Genomic DNA, 21,526 nt, shown 5'->3' with positions numbered 1-21,526 from the left:
CTTTGGAGGAATCTTAAGGAGATTAAAGAGAGTACTCAATGAAGACGATGATGATCAATGAATACACTAAAAGATTTCATCTTTTTGGGTCTCTCTTCTTTGTCCAGAAGACGAGTTAATAATGAATCCTTCTCATGAATTTTGTAACTTTGATTGATTAATTGATTTGTAATCTTTTGGAAACAAATGAAATTGGAGTTTTTTGTAACTTTTTCAAGCAATTCCTCCTCTTTTACTATTCAATCTTGAACACATCTTATCTCAAGGGATTATTGGAATTGAGAACATGTGATTTTAGCTATTTACAACCTAAAACATTGAGATTATACTGACGTAGTGAAGAAGCTGAGGGAGAATAAGAATTCAGGTTGAGTCGACTTGAAGCTTGATTGACATGTAGAGGAGGGTGAGAAGAGCTCCTTGTGGAAGAGGAGCATGTCTAGCTAAATTGGAGCCAACCCACATCGCCACTACCACAAGAACCACAACGCTGCTGCTTGCTTTCCCACACAGCCAGCTTGCGAATGTTAGACACAGAGTGAGAAGGATGCCGCCTTTTCCACCTAGTATCCATGCGATCATGAAACCCACTTTGTAACCCATGTCGAGTTCCTTGTCGAGCAAAGCCGTGAACGTGCTAAATGTGAGAGACGCTAGGCAGCCGAGCGAGTATAGAAGAAACATCGATAAGAAGGTGGATTTTAGAGATTCGACAAAGGCGTCTCGCTGATCTTGTGCTCTTCCTACTTCTTCTTCTTCGTCTTCTAGTGGCTCTGTCTCGGCGTAGAAATGTGAGTTTGGATAAGTAGAATAGTGTCCGTGGAATCTCTCGTGTCTGGATCTTTGTCTTTTCTCAACCCAGCTGTAGTAATACTTCACGGCATCTTCAACCTCAGGGGTGTAGTTTTGCCTTTGCACTCTATGGAACCTTGCATTCTCTTCAACTTTAAGTGCTCGGTCGTACTGAGTCCTTGCAGCTTCATTAGATAGTACCTTTTGCAAACAACAAAACGTAAAATAAAGACTCTGTCAGGTGATGTTACATTGGATCCCAAGAAGAACTCAAAAACTTGTGAATTTAGCAAATCTCAAATACCGACTTCGTAGGAACAACGAATGGTCTTGAATAGCTCTCCGGCTCTAGAGTCCTTATTCACATCAGGATGATACTACAATTGCAACACAAGAAGTATACAGTCACAAAACATAACCCAAACAAAGCTGAGTAAACCAAGTGCATACATAACTCTCTAGATGATTCTCATACAAACACAAAGATCTTAACTTTTTCAATTTCCATCAAAAATCAATCAAAACAACGTTGCAAAATGGGTGCTTTCTTGGAAGCGACGACGCAAAAGAAAACGTAATTTACCTTTCGAGCGAGCAGGCGATAAGCTTTCTTGATATCAACTTGTGTGGCGTTACGAGCGACCCCCAAAACAGCATAGTGGTTTTGTCCGCCGGTATTAGAAGCCGAAGACGAAGAAGAAGAAGAAGAAGAATACGCGGCAGAAGTAATTGTGGTTTTCGAGCGATTACGGTGAGAGCGAGATCTACCGTCGCGGTGCCTTCGACGGTGGTGTTGTAGGTCTCGGCATAAATGATTAGAATACGGAGGGAGGAGATCGCCGGAGAAGGAGGAAGATAATCGACGGCAGCCCTTGAGTGGGATGGGTCCAACCAAAAGCTGAGTCTGCATTATCTTCTTGAGTTCGTTCTTCCCACACTGACCAGTCACAGGCTCACAGCCACACAGGTCTGTTTGTCAACGGCTTTGACGGAGGGCCGTTAAATATTGCTGGCGGGTCAGATTATCGGATCTTACTCCTTTTTTTTTGGGTCATCCTTATTAATGGGCCTTTAGATATTGGGCTTGATCTTTTTTTTTTTGTTGATATAGCTTGTATGCATTTGCAAACCCCCAAGGAACTAAATGCTTAATTTATACATTACTCACAAATTTATTTGTTTTACTCAACCCAAAGACTAATAATGTTCAAACCCACATGATACGTGTTGTTGCATTATGCGGATTTGAATCACTGAACAAAATCACTAACAAAAAATTAATCAGTTTAGACTTTATTATCATTGCAAACATTAAATTAAATTTACTCTATATTTTTCTTATGTATTTTATCTTGTTGTTTTCGTCTTGTATATACTGTATCGTTCACGGTTTAACGGTAACTTGATGTAGTAATGTAGGCCTAGTCGTATGCATTCGTTTTATTACAAAGAATATAAAATTTACAAACATAATTTTATTAAAGTTCCTAAGTTTATAAATATATAAGCTATAAACCCCGTTGATTTTTTTAAGCAGAAGACATTGGATCTGGTGTACTGATTTAGTTATTCAAAACGGGTTGGCTATGATTTATAGTGCATCGTAGTATCCTCCAAAAGAAATCTGAGCTCTTGCAACCGGAAGACCTTTCATCACAGAGATTGCTTCATTTAGCTTTGTTGCATGCTTCACTACTTCGTTCATTCGCTGCCATAAAAATTATGTATACATATGTATTAACTTCAAATAATGATAACTTGTAAAGTAAATGTAAGGAACAATGACGTTATTAATTATAAACGTGTTTTGGCTCATACTTCTAAGTATGAGGGTGACGCAAAAGAAAAGATAAACACAAAACGTAGAAAGAAAGAAAAGAAAAATAAGAATTGTCTCTAGATACAATAATTGATTGTTCCCTTAGACACGTAATAGGCCACACCGCCAAACGCATCCTTATCACTTTCGGTATATATCAAAGACACAAACAAAACTTCTCTAATCAACAGCCCATCCAACCAAACACGTAAATAATTTGCATAGAGCTGAGATCTAACTTTTAAAACATAATTCGCCACTAAATTAAAAGAAGTTTGCTAAACTTAATCACCATTGGTATAGTTTTCATTGTTCAAAATAGATCAAGAATCTCATATCACTTCTTTTTTTTTTGTGTGAATAAGGATTAATCGGATTGTAGTTCATTATCAAAGCTCCTAAATCTTTTATATTATAAACACTAAACACAGCAATGTCAATCTAGATAATTTTTTAAAACACTTCGACTTAGAAATATGAATCATAACTGTAAGAAGTTACCTTATTATCATCAGAGTAAATCTGGAACCTGAGGATCTGGTTCTTGTTGCGATAACCTTGGATGCTACTGTTGTGTCCAAGGAAGAAGACACAGATGGTGGCAGCAGCTGCTGCAACACCAAATGAACATATAGCTCCAATTCCGTTGAGACCCTTCTTCCACAGATTCATATTTTTACCTTCGTCCCAATCAACTTCTTTCTTGCTGCTCAAGTCACTACTTTCTTTAACCTCTGATCCCATGATCTCATCATAGTACTCCCCTCCTGACTCGGAATGTTTCTCATCGTTCTGAGGCAGGGGACTCGTGAACCTCGCTGGTGGTGAGTCTAGTTTCATGTCGGCAAATTCGGTTTCCTTCATTTTCTTGAAGGTTATTCTCGGCGACGGAAGAGACTCCGTCAAAAGTTCCGGGTCGGGCTCCGAGAAATCCGGGTACTTCTTCTTGTGATCTTTGTCGTCCACTGGGGATAAAGGTTCCCAAGTTATGGGAATTTGGAGGAGTTGTGTGGGGACCACGCTAGATCTCTCATGAAGAAGCTCTGTTTTCCCGACGGGATCTTGTATCGGGCAGATGTAGTAATCATTGTCGAAGCTTTTCTCGGTGTTTCTCATCATCTTCTTGGCCTCATGATCCTCGTCATGATCGAGATCAATATCAAGATTAAGACCCTTGTAGTTGTTTCTAGGGAGTAATTCCCACTCTTCTAGATCCATTTCCTCCGAGTTGTTGATTGAAATGTTCTCCAGATTAGGGTTTTAGAAAAAGAGAGGCTTTTTGAGAAGTCTTGCTTGGGTGAGAGTATTTTTTTTTTCTTTCAATTATTGGAACTAATTGAGTTTTGGGAATTTTGAGGAGAGACCTCTCTCGCGTCGTTGTGAGGTGGTTTCTAGATCCTTAAATAGATATGATCATAGAAGAAGAAGAAGATACGGGAAAGGCAGACTCTTAAATGGGAGTGGGTACAAGCAAGATTGACGCATGTAGTGTATTCACTGTTTAATTAGCTGAGGTTGACATAATTAGTGATTTTTTGGTTGTCGGCGATTAGTGATTAAAAAATGATAATGAGTCGATGGAATTATTCAAAGAAATCAAATAATTATTTCTTTGACTAATTATTTGTGGAGATCAACTCACATAGTTTGCCGAATTTTTTTAAATAATTGTATTTATTAATTTAAACGTAAATTAACCATGATCAAAATATTAAATTATGATTGGTATATATATATTGAGAAGTCAACAAACATTGACTTTGTTTAATAACTTGTAAAGTGATAAGCAGATAAGAAGCACGTGCAAAGGACCGAAGACATTGGTATATAAACACAGAACAATCATTGTAGTTCTTTTATGCATTGTTTGTGAATTGTAGAAGTGACATATATGTTGCTTGGGAGATAGAGTTGATGAATCGGTGATGTGCCGGTGGCTCTAGTCTTGTAAAACAGTGTATCGGAGGATAAGAAGGAGAGTTTCATAGTTTCATTCTTATCAAATGGTGCGCTTGTGAACACGGATCGAATCAAACGCTGAAGAAAGTTAGGGTTTCAAGAAATTTGGGGATTTTAGTCACAATGTGTCTTGAGGGATTTCCCATCTTCGATGGTGTTGCCGGTGAACTACGACCATGGATTTCATGGCTGGAGGATTTCTTTGTTCAAGAGAATTTCACGGCGGATGAGAAACTGAATCTTGCACATAGTCTTCTCGAAGGTGAAGCCGACGCTCATGTTCAATGGCGACAATCGTTTATGCCTTTCCAAAGCTGGGAAGACTTGAAAGATGTTTTGGTACTGGGTTTTGGAAAAAGAGACGATCCTGAAAAAATGAGGATGATGCTTGAGAACGAACGTAAGATACAACAATTCATCAAGAAGCAAAGAGACGATCTAGAGGCTGACAGGAGTGTTGAACCAGAATTTGTGGTGGCTGATATGATTCACAGTGAGGAAGGCTCGCGTCAGGAGAAGAAAGCCATTCAAGAAACATTTGGTTTGGCTGTTTCCAATGAATGTGTATCAATAGCAACTTCTGCTGCAGAAAAAGTTACAATTCACAGTGAAGAAGCAATTTTTCACAAAGAATCGTTGGTCCAGAATCAATTCAACACACAACATCAGGTATTGATCTCTGACTTGGAACCTAGCCGTAGTGTTCTTCAGTTAGGATTTTCTGGAATGGATTTAGTTTTGGCAAATAGAAAACTTGGGGAAAAGCACTTTGAGAATCCAATCTTTGAAGCTCTTAATGGAGTAGCATGGATCTTTACTGAAGAATCGCCAAAGAGTCAAGAAGTTGAGGTGAGGTTAACAAACACGAATTTGAGCTTGTTCTTTGATGGAAATGTTGCGGCTCAGTTTCAGATTGTGTATGGTAGCGAGATGGACCCTTATGGCTACCAAGTGTTCGATCAAATATCTCTTAGAGGGTACAACTTACTGCAACATAAGAAGATGAGCAAGTTTCCTAAGTCATGGATGTTCAAGTTCAAGAACAGTTTGGAGGCACAAAATTCAGCACCAGAACAACTANTCTTTGAAGCTCTTAATGAAGTAGCATGGATCTTTACTGAAGAATCGCCAAAGAGTCAAGAAGTTGAGGTGAGGTTAACAAACACGGATTTGAGCTTGTTCTTTGATGGAAATGTTGCGGCTCAGTTTCAGATTGTGTATGGTAGCGAGATGGACCCTTATGGCTACCAAGTGTTCGATCAAATATCTCTTAGAGGGTACAACTTACTGCAACATAAGAAGATGAGCAAGTTTCCTAAGTCATGGATGTTCAAGTTCAAGAACAGTTTGGAGGCACAAAATTCAGCACCAGAACAACTATTGTTTCTAGATATAGTTGCAGATGCGAAAGGAACAAGAGACGGCTTGCAGGGCTTGCAGGGACTATCTATTAGTGATATTGTGTTGCTGCAACAGATTACCTACAAGATGAGAATTGAAACCGTAGCGGTTGCATGGATGCTTTATAGAATGGAACAGCGTGTGGATAGTACATTTGCCAAAGTGAATCTAAGTATATTAGCACAGCTTATTTTTGGTGAGACCGATGTAAAGCACAAATGGAAATCTAAGGAACTACAAGCAGTCTTGATAATTGACAAGAATTCACGTGGAAGTGATGTTACATATGGCACCTGCTCTGCTGCAACTGTTGACAAGAGAGGGTATTTTTCTTTGTGGCATCGTTGGAGAGACAAGGGACAGAACAAAGAGCATGGACTCGTCATTGTTTACAAGTTCCAAATCGAACAACAGATTGATGTGTGGTGGTCTCAGATTGGGCAAGTCATTCAACCTGCAACTTTTGCATCTATGTTGTTGACTCTGTCAATCACCCCAACAAATCCGCAGCAGCCCGTCTACATGATGATCAAGCATGATTCTATCATTCAAAGAGCATTGGAGCAGATTTGAAGGGCTGTTCAGGATTATGGAGGAGAAAATTTTGCAAGAAATGGTGGTTTTAAGTTCAAAATACAAACTAGTGAAACGTTTCGAACAGAGAAACATCTGCCTATAGTAAAACCTTGCAAGACAACATATTTTGACATCTTTTAGCAAGAAGTTGTGGAGAAAGAGCTGGGAAATGGCGATATGATGATGATGATACTACACATAGTTCATTAGGTTTCTTTTTTTTCCACAGCTTGAAGACAAACTGTTTTCAAAAGGGGGAGTATTGATAAGCACATGAAAAACACGTGCAAAGGACCGAAAACATTGGTATATAAACAGAGAACAGTCATTGTAGTTCTTTTATGCATTGTTTATGAATTGTAGAAATGACATATGTGTTACTTGGGAAATAGAGTTGATGAATCAGTGATATGCTGATGGCTCTAGTCTTATAAAACAGTGTATCGGAGGATAAGAAGGAGAATTTCATAATTTCATTCTTATCAAAAAAAATAGTAAATAAATAATCTTATAATAATTATATATTGGTGAAACTGTGGAAATATAAAGCTAAAGTATTTCTCTAGGACGGCGAGATAAGTCATATAGAGCTTATCTACGGATGAAGTGACAAAAGAAGATGTTGCCATTTTAGTAAGGACCCCACGTTAACAAGTATCGATTGTCTTCATTTTCGACAAGGTCCCTTCTCTCCTTTGATATTTTATTTTCCTATAACCATTGTTTGACACGCTATTTGATTTTGGACACTATAATATTTTGGTAATAAGAAATGAAATCATGATTTAGTTAGATGATGATTATGAAGAACATTTCGTACTAGGTTGTACAAATGAAAACTGAATGGGCAGTTTTGAGTTTTCAAGATTATGGATTAAGACGTTGGACGTCTACTTAGGGGAGTATTTAAATTTCTAATAAAACAATACAAAGTTATTGGTGTTGATAACTTTTATTGAAGTTTCTAGATAGAGAGGAAGAAGACTTGAAGCATAAACTTGGTACCAACAGATGAATGTTTTACATATATTTTTAAGTGTTTGTTTCTTACATTTAAGTAAAGTACCAAACTATTGTAAATTAACCAAAAAACGAAAAGATCGAAGAAAAATAGAAGATGATGTGTTATACAAGTCACAAGTATAAAGTCCTTTTCTAGGGAGGAAAATGATAAAAAAGATACTAGTGGAGGTTGCTTGCTCGCAATTACTAGTGAATTATTCATGGCAAAAGCAACGAATTTTTCATTTAACAAGTGTAACATATGCAGAAGTCGTTAAAGAACACCTTGAATCATTTAATTTTCTTATTATTATAAATTTTCCATCATCCTGATATGATCCCTTTAACACGAATGATAACATAAGATATGGAAGAATTATATTATTAGTAAAAAAAATTTCTACAAAAACCAAGTCAATCAATAAATGGTAGAAAAAAGTTGGTAATTCAAAAATTTATATTTTGCTTGATTTTGTAACTTCTGGAAACAAAGTCATTACAAAATCAAATTGCAAATAAAAAGACTCAAACAACCGTTCATAACATATTAACATTTGTTATACTTTTTTTTCTTTCACTTCTTTGTTCTACTTTGTTCTACTTTGTTCCCTACTTTATAAACTTCGAAGATTGCTTTCTTTGATATTGTGCTTTCTTAAGTCAGTTTACATATGAAATTAAGCTTAATCTTAAACCATCTAAATTCGTAATAAACTTCTTTTTTTTTGGGGCAAAATTCGTAATAAACTAAAGAATCATATCTGTATAAGCTTCTCAACTAACTCAGGATTCCTAAGTTGAAACTGAAAATATCTAAATAGAAAGATTCAACTGTCATACACATACGCTAAAACGACATGAAAACGAAACTTCAACATGTGAACCAGAGTGATCCACTAGTCGGACAAGTTTCTTTCACTTATACGACCCAAGTGTCCACCTCTACCACCAATTACACCAAACCTGATAATCATTATACGACAAAATGTATGCAAAACGAAGTAGACCCAGAACAAGAATATTCAAAAAAGGAAGACAAATATTCACAAAAGAAGCAAAACATGATTTACATACAGAGACAGACAAAGGAACTCCAAAGTTACAGAAACATGTCAGTCAAGGAACTCTCACAGAAAGTAAAGTAATCTAAACTAAACTCATCGACAATGAAGTATTTCTGAAATCACCCTTTTAGGCTGATTGTGATGAAGATTTCCCTAGCGAAACTGATGCAAGTGCGTTCTTTGCCCTTTCTTGAAAGTTTCTTGTTTTGGTGAGTCTCAGTTTCATCCATAGCCTCCTCACGTCTATCATGTGCAGGGCACGGCCAAACAACTGGCTAGTCTCCCCAAGTATTCCCAAGCTCAGATGCGGAACATACATTGCCCATAATGTTTTCAAGCGTGTTCCCATGATGGGGAAGATCAAAATTGCCAGTTTCAAAGACAGAAACATCAATGTAAGTACCATATATGGATCTCTTTCTGCTATTTCTTTGACGGATGACCCGTTGAGTAGCCATGTGATCAGGTTACCATCGGTTTCCAAGCTTGTTGGTTCACCTTCATCAACATACTGGACAGGTTTAAGACCTGAAAAATCCACAGAGATACACCAAGCAGAGCTTGTTAAAACAAAAGCTAGACTAAATGATTCCCAGGCATTCATAGTTCTTCAAGGGATACAGCAGAAAATACGAGAAGAAAGTATAAACAGCGACGCAGTCTCTCACCTGTTGTTTCCTTGTAAAACTGAATCAGGGGTTCAAGATCCTTTTGACCATGGTATCGCACCTTCACTGTTTGATTCACCATCAGGATTGACGGCAAGCTATGAATACCATATCTAGAAAAGACACTGCAATAGTGAAAATCATGAGATCAATTAACATGGACCAAAGAAGATGCCAAATAAAAAAGAACGGATAAACACATTTAGTATTTTGGAGAATGAGCTACTCATGAGTCATGAAACAACTTCATAAGGCCAAGAAGGTTAGCAAAACAAACTAACTAATTTACATTTGATGATCACCCAAATAACCTAATTTATGCAAAGCGTCATTCATTTTCTGTTACCTTATTTGTCATGTGTTGGTAAAACTAACTCACTAAGACGAAAACTTTACCAAGTAGTGTAAAACACTGAATGATTAATACAGACACGTACTAAAAAATCTGATAAGCAACTAAAAATAATTTGTTTCTTCTGCAAGTAAGATATCAACACCCAAGTTTCTTATCGTAAGTGATTCAAGGCCTCAATATGTCTGATAAGATGCAAATGGAATTATACACATGTTATATAGCCGAAGAAAATTCTTACGATGGTAAAGCCTGAGATTGCTCAACAACCAGGTGCTTTATGTGAGGAAACATTGAACTCAGAACATCAAATTTCGGGCGTACTGCACGTGAAAACTGGCACCGTTTGGTATAAAATAGTATGGATGTATAGGCATTTCTATGGTTTGCATCCATGAGTCTGTCTAGCAGGTCTCCATCTACCTGCATTAGTAAGAACACAAGTTTTGATACTTCTTGAATTACAAAAGCAAGCACAGATCCAAGTCCAAACCCTATATAGAATCACACATATATTAGTTATGCTATATCATATTTGCTGCAACTGACTAAAGAATGTGCAGATATTACATGATGAAGTTCTGTTGGTAGAAAGACCAGTACTGACACAAATAAAGGCAGGCATTAAAGAACTTTACCTATATTGCAGTCTTGAGATAAAAGAGACCCTAAATATCTCTAAGAAACAACAAAGTATGATCATGATAGGTCACAAATACATCATAGTTATATAGACTTATCCTTTCTAAGCAATCTAACCCATTTAAGTAGATTATTTCATCATGCCATGAACTAACATTTCCTGACAGCATATTTCAATTTCTACCAGCTAACCTATTATAGTAAAGAGTAAAAGCCTCTCTCTATCCATTAAAATTAGATGAGATGAGATCCCAACAAGTTGTTCTTCGCAAAGCACCCCACATCCAATCGAATGTATCAATCAATACTCATTGTCTAACAAATGATAGAACTTTTTACAGGTACCTCGATAGGAGGGCTCGGATAGAGAGAGCGAGGACATTTCTGCTCGATGCCGGATCGGAACACAACGAATTCGTGATCGCAAACGTCAACGTAAGCGAATCCAGAAGGTACGCATAATCCAGCTACCGCAGAGAAGAGGAATACGGAGACCCACAAATTCATCAAATCAGAAAACCTAAATCTACGGCCAAAAGATACAGATCAACAAAAAATATTCCCAAATTCCCTAAGAGAACCCACACAAGAAACTTTTTTTTTTTTAACAATTCACAAAATCAAAGGTGTAATCAGATTGAAATTGGAGGAGAAAAGCTACGAGATCAAACCAAAAGGGGAGCTCTTTAGATTGAGCAAAATGAGAGCATAAAAAAAACAAAAAAACTTTTAAAAGAGAAAATTACAGATTTCTCAAAGATATAATAAAATTTGGGGAAAGTCTCAGATCCATTGGATACTATCACAAAAAGCAAAAAAAAAAAGTATTTATTGTCACTTGTTTTTGCAGAAACATACATACAGATGGAGAACGCCAAAGATCGATTCTTTTTTTAATTTCTTCTTCTTTTGACAAATCTCTCAGTCGTCGTCACCTTCCNTTTTTTTTTTTTTTTTTTTTTCTTTTTCTCCACTTATTACACCACTTATCTTGCCGTGTGATAGGTGCATGTGTTCTAAAAAACATACATATGTCCTTCCTGTTTGATGATTAGTTTATGTAATAAAAACCAACGACTCTGTCTGTTACTCTAAAAAAAAAGGAAGACTGGGAAAATTAAAGGCCCATTAATAAGACCCATTAGTTAGCCCCAATAAGGCCCATTAGTTAGCATTTTCTTTAGGATTTGACCTTTATTGTTGTTGTATTTGACGGAGAAGTAGAAAAAAAGAGAGTTGTTGTTTCTTACTTCTCTTCTCCTCTCTCTTCCTGATTAGATTTTTTTAGGGCTTTGAAGCACGAACGAACGCGTGAAAAGCTCCTTCAAATCAAGAAAAAAAAAATAATGGAGGTTGCTGATAGGAGGGACGAGGAGATCAGGGACTCTGGGAACATGGACACCATTAAGTCTCACTATGTTACCGACTCTGTTTCCGAAGAACGCCGCTCTCGTGAGCTCAAGGATGGTCTCCATCCTCTACGGGTTTGTGATCTAAATCCTTAGTATCGATTGTTTTCCCAATTTGAATCTGATATTAGCTGAAACTTTGATCCTCGTGCGTCTAAGATTTGGGAGCTGGGGTAGTAGTAGTGGATGATTCGGATTCTAAAAATCTATGTTTGTTGGAGCTTTTGTGTTTTCAGATTAGGTTTCGCGACTTTTGTTTAGATGTGTTTTAGCTCAAATGTTATGTAGGATTCTTCTACTCTAATCGGATTTTCATATTTTAGCTAGAGTCAGATTGATTTAGAGGAAATGTGATCCTCAGTGGTTCTATACGTTTATATATTTTGGGAATGTGCAGTACAAGTATGCAATATGGTACACCCGTCGCACACCTGGGGTTCGGAACCAGACTTCTTATGAGGATAACATAAAGAAGATTGTGGACTTCAGCACGGTAAGCTCATATTATACTTATGGAAGTCCATTCTTGAAGCGGTTCACAATTTTATTATACTGTTTATTTATGAGATTTGGCTTTGGTTAACCTAGGTTGAAGGGTTTTGGGCCTGCTACTGTCACCTTGCTCGGTCTTCTCTCTTGCCTAGTCCAACAGATCTTCACTTCTTTAAGGATGGGATTCGCCCCTTGTGGGAGGTAGGTGTTTCCATTTGCTTGGTTTTTCGTATGGTCTTTGTGTTTGTTCATATGTGGATCAACAGTAAAAAGAAAACCATGTACATGACAAAGGTTTCTTGAAAGTTGTATCTCCTACAACAAACCAACTGAACTATCTTAATTCATCTCCTTCAGGATGGTGCAAACTGCAATGGAGGAAAGTGGATAATACGTTTCTCAAAAGTTGTATCTGCTCGTTTCTGGGAGGATCTGGTGAGTTTATTTTCTTGGGCACTTCTTTTGAGTGTTGACACCCTTCTACTTCATTCAAAAGGAATCTTTTTGTGAATGTTCTTTACTGTCCTTCTCTCATACTTAGTGTCCAGGTTTCTGTATCTGAGAATGTGTTTTATACTCATCCATTTACTTGTTTCTTCAGCTTCTTGCGCTGGTAGGTGACCAACTTGACGATGCTGATAACATTTGTGGGGCAGTACTGAGTGTCCGCTTCAATGAGGACATCATTAGTGTATGGAATCGCAATGCTTCTGATCATAAGGTGAGAGAACTATTAGCAAAAAGAACTGTCACTCTCGGGCTACTTTTGTTTGGTACTTACATAGTGCAATCTTTTCTGTTAACAGGCAGTGATGGGTTTGAGAGACTCAATCAAGCGGCATTTGAAGTTACCTCACGCATATGTCATGGAATACAAGCCCCATGATGCTTCTCTTCGCGACAACTCTTCCTACAGAAACACATGGCTGAGAGGATAAACTTGAAGTGGGTGGTTGTATCATGTAATGTGGAGAAGATTTGGGAAGCTCTTCTGCAACCCGGGAAGATATCTGGATTGAACCCTGTATCCAATACCATACTGTACCGGAGGCTTACAATTTCAGAAAAAAAATCCGGGCTGCTTCTGTGTCAGTAGGTGTTCAGTCGTTTTATTGTTTCTAGATTCAATGGTTTCTGTTCAAAACTATAAGGATTCATTTTCAAAGAAATCTGGAGATCGAGTACTGGTTTACATTATGACTCATGTCTTAAAAAAACAGTTGTCAATATACAATTTCACTTCGTACTTTAGTCTTTAATGTACATCTATAGATAAAACAACTGAGTAGCACTGGTCTGGATAGTCGTTTGATCTCAACAGCTATAGTTTGGCTTCCGCAGATGATTGAAGTCCGATGATACCTGGTTCAACATCAAAACCTAGAGTGAAACACTTCACACGCCATAGATCAGAAAATAAGAGAAAATGGCATTGCTCTATTTTTTTTCCAAAATCTTAGCTTCGTAGCAATACCGCATCCAACTCTTGAGCCTGCGTTTCCCGTTGATTTGCTAAGCTTGTGCCCTCCTGCACAGTAACAATCACAAAGAGATCATGCTTCTTTAAAATTGAGAAAGGGCATTATGAACTATGAGTACTAGATGAAATCTACATGAAACTACAGTCTTGAGATTCTACCCTTAAATTTCTACAACTCACTTTGCATATACTGACATTGGGTTATAACTAAAGGCTAAAAGTTCATACCTTTCCCAAGGTCATCAGGGTCAGTATGTACAACAACCGCCCTCCCGAGTATAGAATACTGCCCACTAAGCGGTATCTGTGAATTTCAGAGAGAGGTCGAGATAAATGGTAAATTTCTGTTGGGGCTTGTAAAACCAACCGAAAAAATGTATATGTTTATTAACTGTCAACATTAAATGGTTGAAGAATGGAATCCTTTACCTCTTTATCTTTGATTGAGATTTCAGCAACACCTGGAAACAAGTCTCATCCAAACATACTAGCATCATTGTTCAGAGAGCACAAAACAATGAAGATAATAAAGGAACAAAGATTATACCGTCTGATCCTGCAAGAATGTTACCCAAATCGCCTGCATGACGCTCTTCCTCGTTTGGTGGTCCGTGAACTCGATTTAATGGATTGAAGTGAGGTCCTGAAAGTTAACATTTCCAGGAGAACTAAGCTATATATATATATCAAAGAGTAAAACCACCAGTAAAAGCAAGCATTTATAGCTGCAAATTACTATAAAGAGACATGAAGGTTTGGTTTCTGGTTCTATTATCAGCTATGAGCTATCTAAATGGTTCTTTGAGCTAATTATTTGGAAACACTAAGAGTCAATCTAAACTAAATCTGATCCAAACCAATCCAGTTACACCAAGATCAAGCAAGATTACTCTTTTCAGTTTCAGATAAAGATTCTTAAGAACTTGTAAGTAGAACTCAGCAGAACCACAATTCTACACAAACAATCAACAGCAGAAGCATCTAATTTCAATAGAGACGAACAACTACCAGTAGAGATGCAGCCATTTGTAGTATCCCCAAAAGAGTGAATATGAAATCCATGGAAGCCAGGAGAGAGTCCTGAGATCTTCCCGGTAACATGAGTAGTCCCTGCAAAGCACACAAAACCCACCACAGACAAAAAAAAAAAACTCAATTGAGTGAAATAAAACATATCCTCATCGATTAGAAAATTTCACGCTGATAAAGACAGCTCACCGGAAATGTCTTGTATGAACTGAAGACATCCTCGGACGTTGCTATCGCCAGCGATAAGAGCCACCGCTCTGAGATTGCCTCTAGGAGCTTCCATCATCGCTTCTGTGTTTGGGAACTGATGTGATTGATGAATCTATCGGATTAAAATTGAATTGTGTACCGGTTAAGACTTAGAAAGAACTTAAATCGTAACTGAACCGGAACTATTATATTAAACCGAATTAATCCCGGAGAGAAGAACCATTTGTATTCAAGTGCTAATACAAAAGTCTTAACAGAAACAACGTAATCAAGATTGGTTCCTAACACATTAAACTAAAGTTTCAGAGATTGATCTCTCTTCTGGAGACTGTTACAAGCATCTCCGTAGGCTTGACGAGCGTGAAGGTGCAAACATCTCCAATCACTAAACCTATATCTTTAGCCAAACGGATCCATCCAGCACAGAATCTTGATTGCATATTATTAGTAGTGAACTTATACATAACATCCCATGACGTTTCCCTTTCCGGATCATGAATCTTGAACATCGTTGTCTCCTTTGGCATATGCAACCACTCAAACGTCTTTGGGGTCCCCTGAAAAAATCATAAATTCTTATTGGATTAGTAACTCTCATATTTTACATAAACCAATATGACATTGTATATATCTTACCAAGAATATGAGGTATGACTTCTTTATAGTGATGATAAATTCTGGACCAAGAGTGTCGTCTTCAGAATCTTCACAAATACTTTCCACCTTTATCTTCTTCTTCTTCTTTGATTTCTCAGTCTGTCTTCTTCCTGTTGATTCAGCTGTTTTGAGACCAAGATAGCTTGATTCAGACGAAGATTACTCAAACATGTTCTCCCTTTGTTCTCTCTTGTTCCGACCTGTTTTCATCAAATTCAACCACAAAAGTGATTCAAGACATGTCTTCTTAATTATTCATTTCCCATAAGCATCACAAAAGCAAACCACATAGATATGAGAACATTTTTACCGGAACTAGAAGCAACGGTAGGTGCAGATTTGCGCGGCCTAAGCAGCTCCTTACCGTCTATCTGGTAGATGCCAACACTAAAACACATATGCCCTTTGTGCGTAAAGGTAAGGAACTCGTTATTGCCCAAATCATTGTCACTCAAAAACTGATCCCATCCCTTTTTCTCCATGAAGTAGAAGCTTAGGTTTCTAGATATTCTGATTGTCCATGAGCTTCCCCATGCCACTTTCAACACAATGTTAGCCGATAAATCCTCCTCCGAGATGTTTTTGATGAAGTTTAGAGGAATCCCTCTCTGTACACGAAGAGCAAGATTTGTTTATAGTATGAGTGATCTAAAGTCTATTAATTAAGAAAAGGCTAATAATTAAGAAGAATAAGTATGAGAGACTAAGACCTACCATAATTTCAGAAGACAAGTCTTCCCTTCGAAGAATCTTGAAGAATGCAGGATTGTCTTCTTCTTCCTTGACCTGACCAAACATTCTGTTTCTCACCATCTTTGGTTTCTCTACTTTCGATCAACCTCTCACTCTTAATCCTCTTTTCTCTATATCTCTCTCACTCTCACTCTCACTCACTTACTCTCTACTTCTCTTTCAACTTTTCTATCTCACATTGACTCACTCGCTTCTTCTCTTTCTCTTTCTCTGTGGTTATGGGGCAAAGGATGGGAGAAAAAGAGAGACCTGTTTAAACTTTTATTTCTAATAACAGCCAAAGGTAAAGATCCCAAAATTCAAAGTCTTGTAACTGCATTAGCTTCAAAATTAATTTTTCATGTGGTTAGTTGAAAAAGATTCCCATGTATCATTGATCTCGTAATAATACACAGAAACAGGTGTAACCTCGTGACTTCATAGACACGTAAAAAGCAGACCAAATTCCTATTTTTAGTAACTGAGTTCTGAAAAAGACAGCGTCATATTTTTTTTTTTTTATGTTTGTTTTTTAATTTGTTGTTGGTTAATTATAAAACCTCAATCCCAAATACATTACAAGCTAGTCCTACGGCTGGGCATCCCTACTCGCTGGTCTAGATGTTATTAAAAAAGGAACACGTCACATTGTGGGTGAAGGGAATACGATCCGGATTGGACTAGACAATGTGACTGATACTCATCCTCCTCGACCGATCAACGGTATTCAAGATAATATGAATGGGTGTCTTCAAGATTTGATTACTACCAATGGTAGTTATCGTCAATGGGATGACGACAAACTTCAGACCCTGGTATCTCGCCTTGATCATGAAGTGATTAAGAATACTTACCTCCCACAATGGGTTTTACCTGATAGAATTATATGGCATTATTTCTCCCTGTTCGCTCGGGATATTGGTTGTCCACACATGATCCTACCTCAAACGATGTACGACCCTTAATACCACACGGTTCTATCCGTTTGAAAAACATTTTATGGACCTTACCAATATTGCTAAAGATAAAACATTTTCTATGGCGTCTATTATCAAAAGCTCTCCCAACTATTACACGGCTGAATACTAGAGGAATGAACTTAGATCCTATTTGTCTTTGATGCTTTCGTTCTGATGAGATGATAAACCATATTCTGTTCATGTGTCCATTTGCTTCTGAAATATGGCAAATTTCTAACATTATTGTTCTGTTTTCTATCACCTGCTCTAGTGAGTACGAAATCAATCTCGCTTCAATACTTGATACTTCAATAGACCCTACCAGCTCAACAGACGACAAGCTCTTACCCTTATGGTTATTATGTTTATTTGGAAATCACGGAATAAATTTATTTTTGAATCAATATCAGAAAGCACAGAGGCAATAGTTCTTCGAGCACAAGCAGAGTTTCAAGAATGGAAGACGCATCATCGTTCACAACAGGAATCACGGGTTAAACACTCAACAAACATAAATGCATTTTGGGACAGACCACCACCACTCTACACAAAATGTAATTATGATGCAGGCTATAACTCTCAAACAAACCAAACCACAACAGGATGGATACTCAGAGATAATTCAGGTGCTTCACTTGGATGGGGAGCTTCAAGACCACCAAATGCAACTTCACCATTGGAAGCAGAAGGAAAAGCTCTTCTCGTAGCTCTACAACAAACGTGGATTCGCGGCTTAACTTCTGCCTCTTTTGAAGGAGATTGTGAACAGCTTAATAACATTTTGAATGGATTATCTACCGATATATCAATTGATGGTCTTTGTCAAGATATTTTAGTTTGGGCTTCTAAATTTCATAATGTTGAATTTATTTTCAAGAAAAGATCATGTAACAAGGCAGCTCATCTTTTGGCCAAATTTGGTTGTAGTAATTGTAATTTTTATTCTGATTGTTTTCAACCGCCTGCTTGACTATATGAACAATTGTGTATTGATTTTCAGCATTTATAAATAAAATTCCATTTTGATGAAAAAAAAAAGCTAGTCCGTAGACTTTTGTCCAGCACATACCCCTAATAACTTCAACATGTTACATACTTTTTGAAAATTTATAGATACAGTACAAAGTTATAAAAACTATAGTCTATATGACTATATAGGTGTATATTCAACGAAACAGAGATCACTGAAGAAAGAGGGATCCAAATAACTAGTGCGCGTCTCTATAGATTTCCCTTTAGGGCAATGCGTGTCTTTACAATTTAGCACGAGATAGTAATGTTTTCTATAGAATAAAATAAAGGAAAAAAGATAGTCAGCTACCTCAAGTATCGCATAATGCATGGCCACACATGCGAACTATGGTAAAGGACATCCAACTACATGATCTATATGTAATACATGGCCACATGTCTGAAGTTTAAGAAGTTATGTGGGGAACATCATACACATCAAATGTCGATAAACCGGACGATTTGCGTCGGTGTTGACTCATCGTTGACTCATCGGACCCGAATTAAAACCCGATCGGATTTACAAATCAGAACCCGAGACCAAGACCCGATCGGATTTACAAATCAGGCCGTGGGCCTAGAGATTAAACAAAAAATTTCAGGCCCATCGATTTATTACCACAACATCGAGTTCATCGTAAAAAAATTTAAACTTTATTTACGATTTCCCAATTCAGTGTGTAAAAGTCGATCTACTCTTCAACTAAGGTTAACTCGAAGAAGGAGAAGAAATCATCTGTTGAAGAGGGATCTGCTGTCATCGAGCTTGGTTTTAATCGGAAGTAACTTGGTGTTCGGGTTTGATTCTCACAAATGAGGTAAATTTTTCAATTTCGTTTTCATGTTATAACATTTTTAGTAGTGGTTTAAGTATGAACTAGTGGGGATGTGGGGATGTGAGGATGTTGTCGGGTACTTTATGGGGTTGGTTTAGGTTTTTATATAGTCAATTTCTGTTTGATTCTTTATTATGTGAGTGGATTCCATTGTCAGTGAGTGACTTGTCGGGGTGGTGGGGAATATTGTTGCTTTATCCGATACAGTAAATATAGAAACAGACAAGTATTGTCTTCTTATGTGACCGAAAATTTGTTTTTTTTTGTAGTGAGAAAATTTCTGTTAAGGTGAAATGCCATCATTCTGGCGAATTCAAGTTACTCGGTGGAGTTTTAGACTACGTCGGTGGAGTTGTTGAGGAAATAGAAGTGGATTCTATCACTATCTTTGAAGATATACTTATATATATGCTTGAGAAGCGAATTAAGTACATTGGGAAGATGTGGTACAAGCTACCATTTGAAGATGTATCAGATAGGAAGCCTTTGTGGGAGAATGTTGATGCTAACAAGAAGAAGTTGGTCTCAAAAGGACGATGGATGAAAGAAGTTGTCATTTACTTTGAGAAGGAAGGAGAAGAATGTGTTGAAGCTATAGACACAATAGCTGTTGGAAAGGAGAATGCGTGTGATGGTGCTCTTATTCTCAAGGAGAATGTTTGTGAAGATGACGAAGGTCAGAGTTCGGAGGCAGCTTTATCTGAATCATCAGACTCAGAGGTTGATGGTGACATTGGTGACGAAGAGGCCGAGATTGAAGAGGAGGATATACAAGTTTTCAACAATGAAAATTATGAGGAACAAATACCAGACGAAGATGATGTATATCCTGCAACTGATGATGAATCAGGTGATGAGGAAGCACAAACAGAGAAGTTAGTTAGAAGAGGTGTAGTGGATGGTGTGTTCAGTTTAAGGCAGGTTTTCAGCAGTGGGATTGATTTTAAGAGGAATGTGATCAAATATGTCTTAAAGACAAGGCGGAATGTGGTGTTCGACAGGTGGGAAAAGGAGAGGCTGGGTGCTAGATGCAAAGCAAAAGGTTGTGGATGGAAAATCTATTGTTCTGTGGAGATACCACTTGGAGGAAAGTGGATGGTGAAGACTTATGACTATGACCATCAATGCCATCCAACAGGAAGGTGTGAGATCATTAAAACTCCTGTCATTGCTGATTTATTCCTTGAAGATATAAGAAGAGATCCGGAGATGAGCGGTCCAGAGATAAAAGATGAGATGAAGAAGAGGTATAACATAATAATCTCGCCAAACCAAGCCAAAGTTGCTAGAAGACGTGTATTTGATAAGCTGCAAGCTGAATGTGATGAGCAGTTTGCAAGATTAAGAGACTATGAGCTTCACCTAATAACGTAAGTCACAATTTTGTTTTTGTATTATCACTTTTTTCTGATTAATTTTCGTATTTGTGTTAACAATTTTGTGATTTATTGTAGGTCCAATCCGCATACTACAGTTGAGGTTAATACAACAGTAAGGGCTGATGGTCGTGAGGCATTTCATCAAATCTACATCTGCTTTGAGCCGTTGAGGACTGCTTGGAAGCAGAACTGTCGCCCAATCATTGGTTTGGATGGTACCTTTTTGAAAAACTCGACGAATGGGATGATGCTTGTCGTAGGAAGGGATCCTAATAACCAGATATTTCCAGTGGCATGGGCCGTAGTGGATTGTGAGAACAATCCCAATTGGGAATGGTTTGTTCGAAAGCTGAAAGAAGATCTGGACTTGGGGCTAGGTGAGAACATCACTCTGATATCAGACATGCATAAAGGATTGATTCATGGTGTGTCAACTGTGTTACCAATGGCAGAACATCGAGCTTGTGCTAGACATATCTACTCCAACTTGAAGAAATCCAACAAGGCAGACATGTTGAAGCCACTGTTCTGGAGAGTGGCAAGCAGCTACAATGAAGCTGATTACAAGGAGAATTTGGCGGTTTTCAAAGAGTTTGATCCCCAAGCTTGTGCAACTCTACTTCAAAAGGACCCAACTACATGGTGCAGGGCATTCTTTAGGGTTGGTTGTTGTTGTGCTGATACTCACAACAACCATACTGAGTCGTATAACCGAACCTTAACGATTGCAAGGAGGAAGCCATTTGTCCAGATGTTAGAGCTGATAAGGAGGGATGCTATGCAACGGGTTGCCATCAGGTCCACTATTGCTGGAAAAGAAACTGCTAAGTACACGAAAAAGGCAAGAAAAGAGCTAGAGAACTCACACCCAAAGAACTTTCGATGTGGATTCCTCGCCGTTTTAGATTTGAAAATCTTAGCCGGTAATCCACAATCACAGACTTTTCGCCCTCCATATTTGCTGCTACTGGAGGATCCCGAGCTTAATTCCATCTTCGAAACAGTTAACCCTAAAAACCCTAATCGTCGACTCAAACCTTCAAAAAGATGAACACTA

At 37.8% G+C, this 21,526-nt stretch overlaps 6 protein-coding genes and 1 pseudogene across 8 annotated transcripts; 2 read left to right on the top strand and 5 right to left on the bottom strand.

Moving 5' to 3' along the window:
- LOC104706119 (J domain-containing protein DDB_G0295729-like) lies at window positions 190-1,775 on the bottom strand. The gene is made up of 3 exons (XM_010422255.2): window positions 1,376-1,775; window positions 1,101-1,169; window positions 190-993 (listed from the first exon to the last, which is right to left on the bottom strand). Exons 1-3 carry the CDS (start codon window positions 1,700-1,702, stop codon window positions 364-366), a joined length of 1,026 nt encoding a protein of 341 aa, XP_010420557.1. The 5' UTR covers window positions 1,703-1,775; the 3' UTR covers window positions 190-363.
- On the bottom strand, window positions 2,201-4,020 carry LOC104706118. The gene is made up of 2 exons (XM_010422254.2): window positions 3,113-4,020; window positions 2,201-2,500 (listed from the first exon to the last, which is right to left on the bottom strand). Exons 1-2 carry the CDS (start codon window positions 3,827-3,829, stop codon window positions 2,384-2,386), a joined length of 834 nt encoding a protein of 277 aa, XP_010420556.1. The 5' UTR covers window positions 3,830-4,020; the 3' UTR covers window positions 2,201-2,383.
- LOC104706117 lies at window positions 4,456-6,938 on the top strand. Its single transcript, XM_010422253.2, has 2 exons — window positions 4,456-5,639; window positions 5,940-6,938. Exons 1-2 carry the CDS (start codon window positions 4,694-4,696, stop codon window positions 6,542-6,544), a joined length of 1,551 nt encoding a protein of 516 aa, XP_010420555.1. The 5' UTR covers window positions 4,456-4,693; the 3' UTR covers window positions 6,545-6,938.
- LOC104706116 (5'-adenylylsulfate reductase-like 7) lies at window positions 8,502-11,263 on the bottom strand. 3 transcript variants are annotated; one of them, XM_010422251.2, is made up of 5 exons: window positions 11,134-11,263; window positions 10,621-10,801; window positions 9,875-10,056; window positions 9,282-9,406; window positions 8,502-9,141 (listed from the first exon to the last, which is right to left on the bottom strand). In XM_010422251.2, exons 2-5 carry the CDS (start codon window positions 10,780-10,782, stop codon window positions 8,741-8,743), a joined length of 870 nt encoding a protein of 289 aa, XP_010420553.1. In that variant the 5' UTR covers window positions 10,783-10,801; window positions 11,134-11,263; the 3' UTR covers window positions 8,502-8,740. The 3 variants fall into 3 exon arrangements, with proteins under 3 accessions (XP_010420553.1, XP_010420551.1, XP_010420554.1); XM_010422249.2 differs by having other exon boundaries at window positions 10,621-10,795; XM_010422252.2 differs by having other exon boundaries at window positions 11,138-11,263.
- LOC104706114 (eukaryotic translation initiation factor NCBP) lies at window positions 11,500-13,424 on the top strand. Its single transcript, XM_010422247.2, has 6 exons — window positions 11,500-11,759; window positions 12,082-12,177; window positions 12,273-12,377; window positions 12,534-12,611; window positions 12,778-12,897; window positions 12,983-13,424. The coding sequence occupies exons 1-6, from the start codon at window positions 11,622-11,624 to the stop codon at window positions 13,112-13,114; spliced, it is 669 nt and encodes a 222-aa protein (XP_010420549.1). The 5' UTR covers window positions 11,500-11,621; the 3' UTR covers window positions 13,115-13,424.
- Window positions 13,346-15,015, bottom strand: LOC104706115 (superoxide dismutase [Cu-Zn] 3). The gene is made up of 7 exons (XM_010422248.2): window positions 14,875-15,015; window positions 14,665-14,766; window positions 14,204-14,299; window positions 14,086-14,117; window positions 13,885-13,960; window positions 13,651-13,704; window positions 13,346-13,538 (listed from the first exon to the last, which is right to left on the bottom strand). Exons 1-7 carry the CDS (start codon window positions 14,969-14,971, stop codon window positions 13,498-13,500), a joined length of 498 nt encoding a protein of 165 aa, XP_010420550.1. The 5' UTR covers window positions 14,972-15,015; the 3' UTR covers window positions 13,346-13,497.
- Window positions 15,055-16,417, bottom strand: LOC104709206 (annotated as a pseudogene).

This window comes from Camelina sativa, chromosome 8 (assembly GCF_000633955.1).
Source record: "Camelina sativa cultivar DH55 chromosome 8, Cs, whole genome shotgun sequence".
Lineage (NCBI taxonomy): Eukaryota > Viridiplantae > Streptophyta > Magnoliopsida > Brassicales > Brassicaceae > Camelina > Camelina sativa.
Note: the sequence above shows the minus strand (reverse complement) of the source record. Positions and strands in the feature narration are given on the sequence as shown.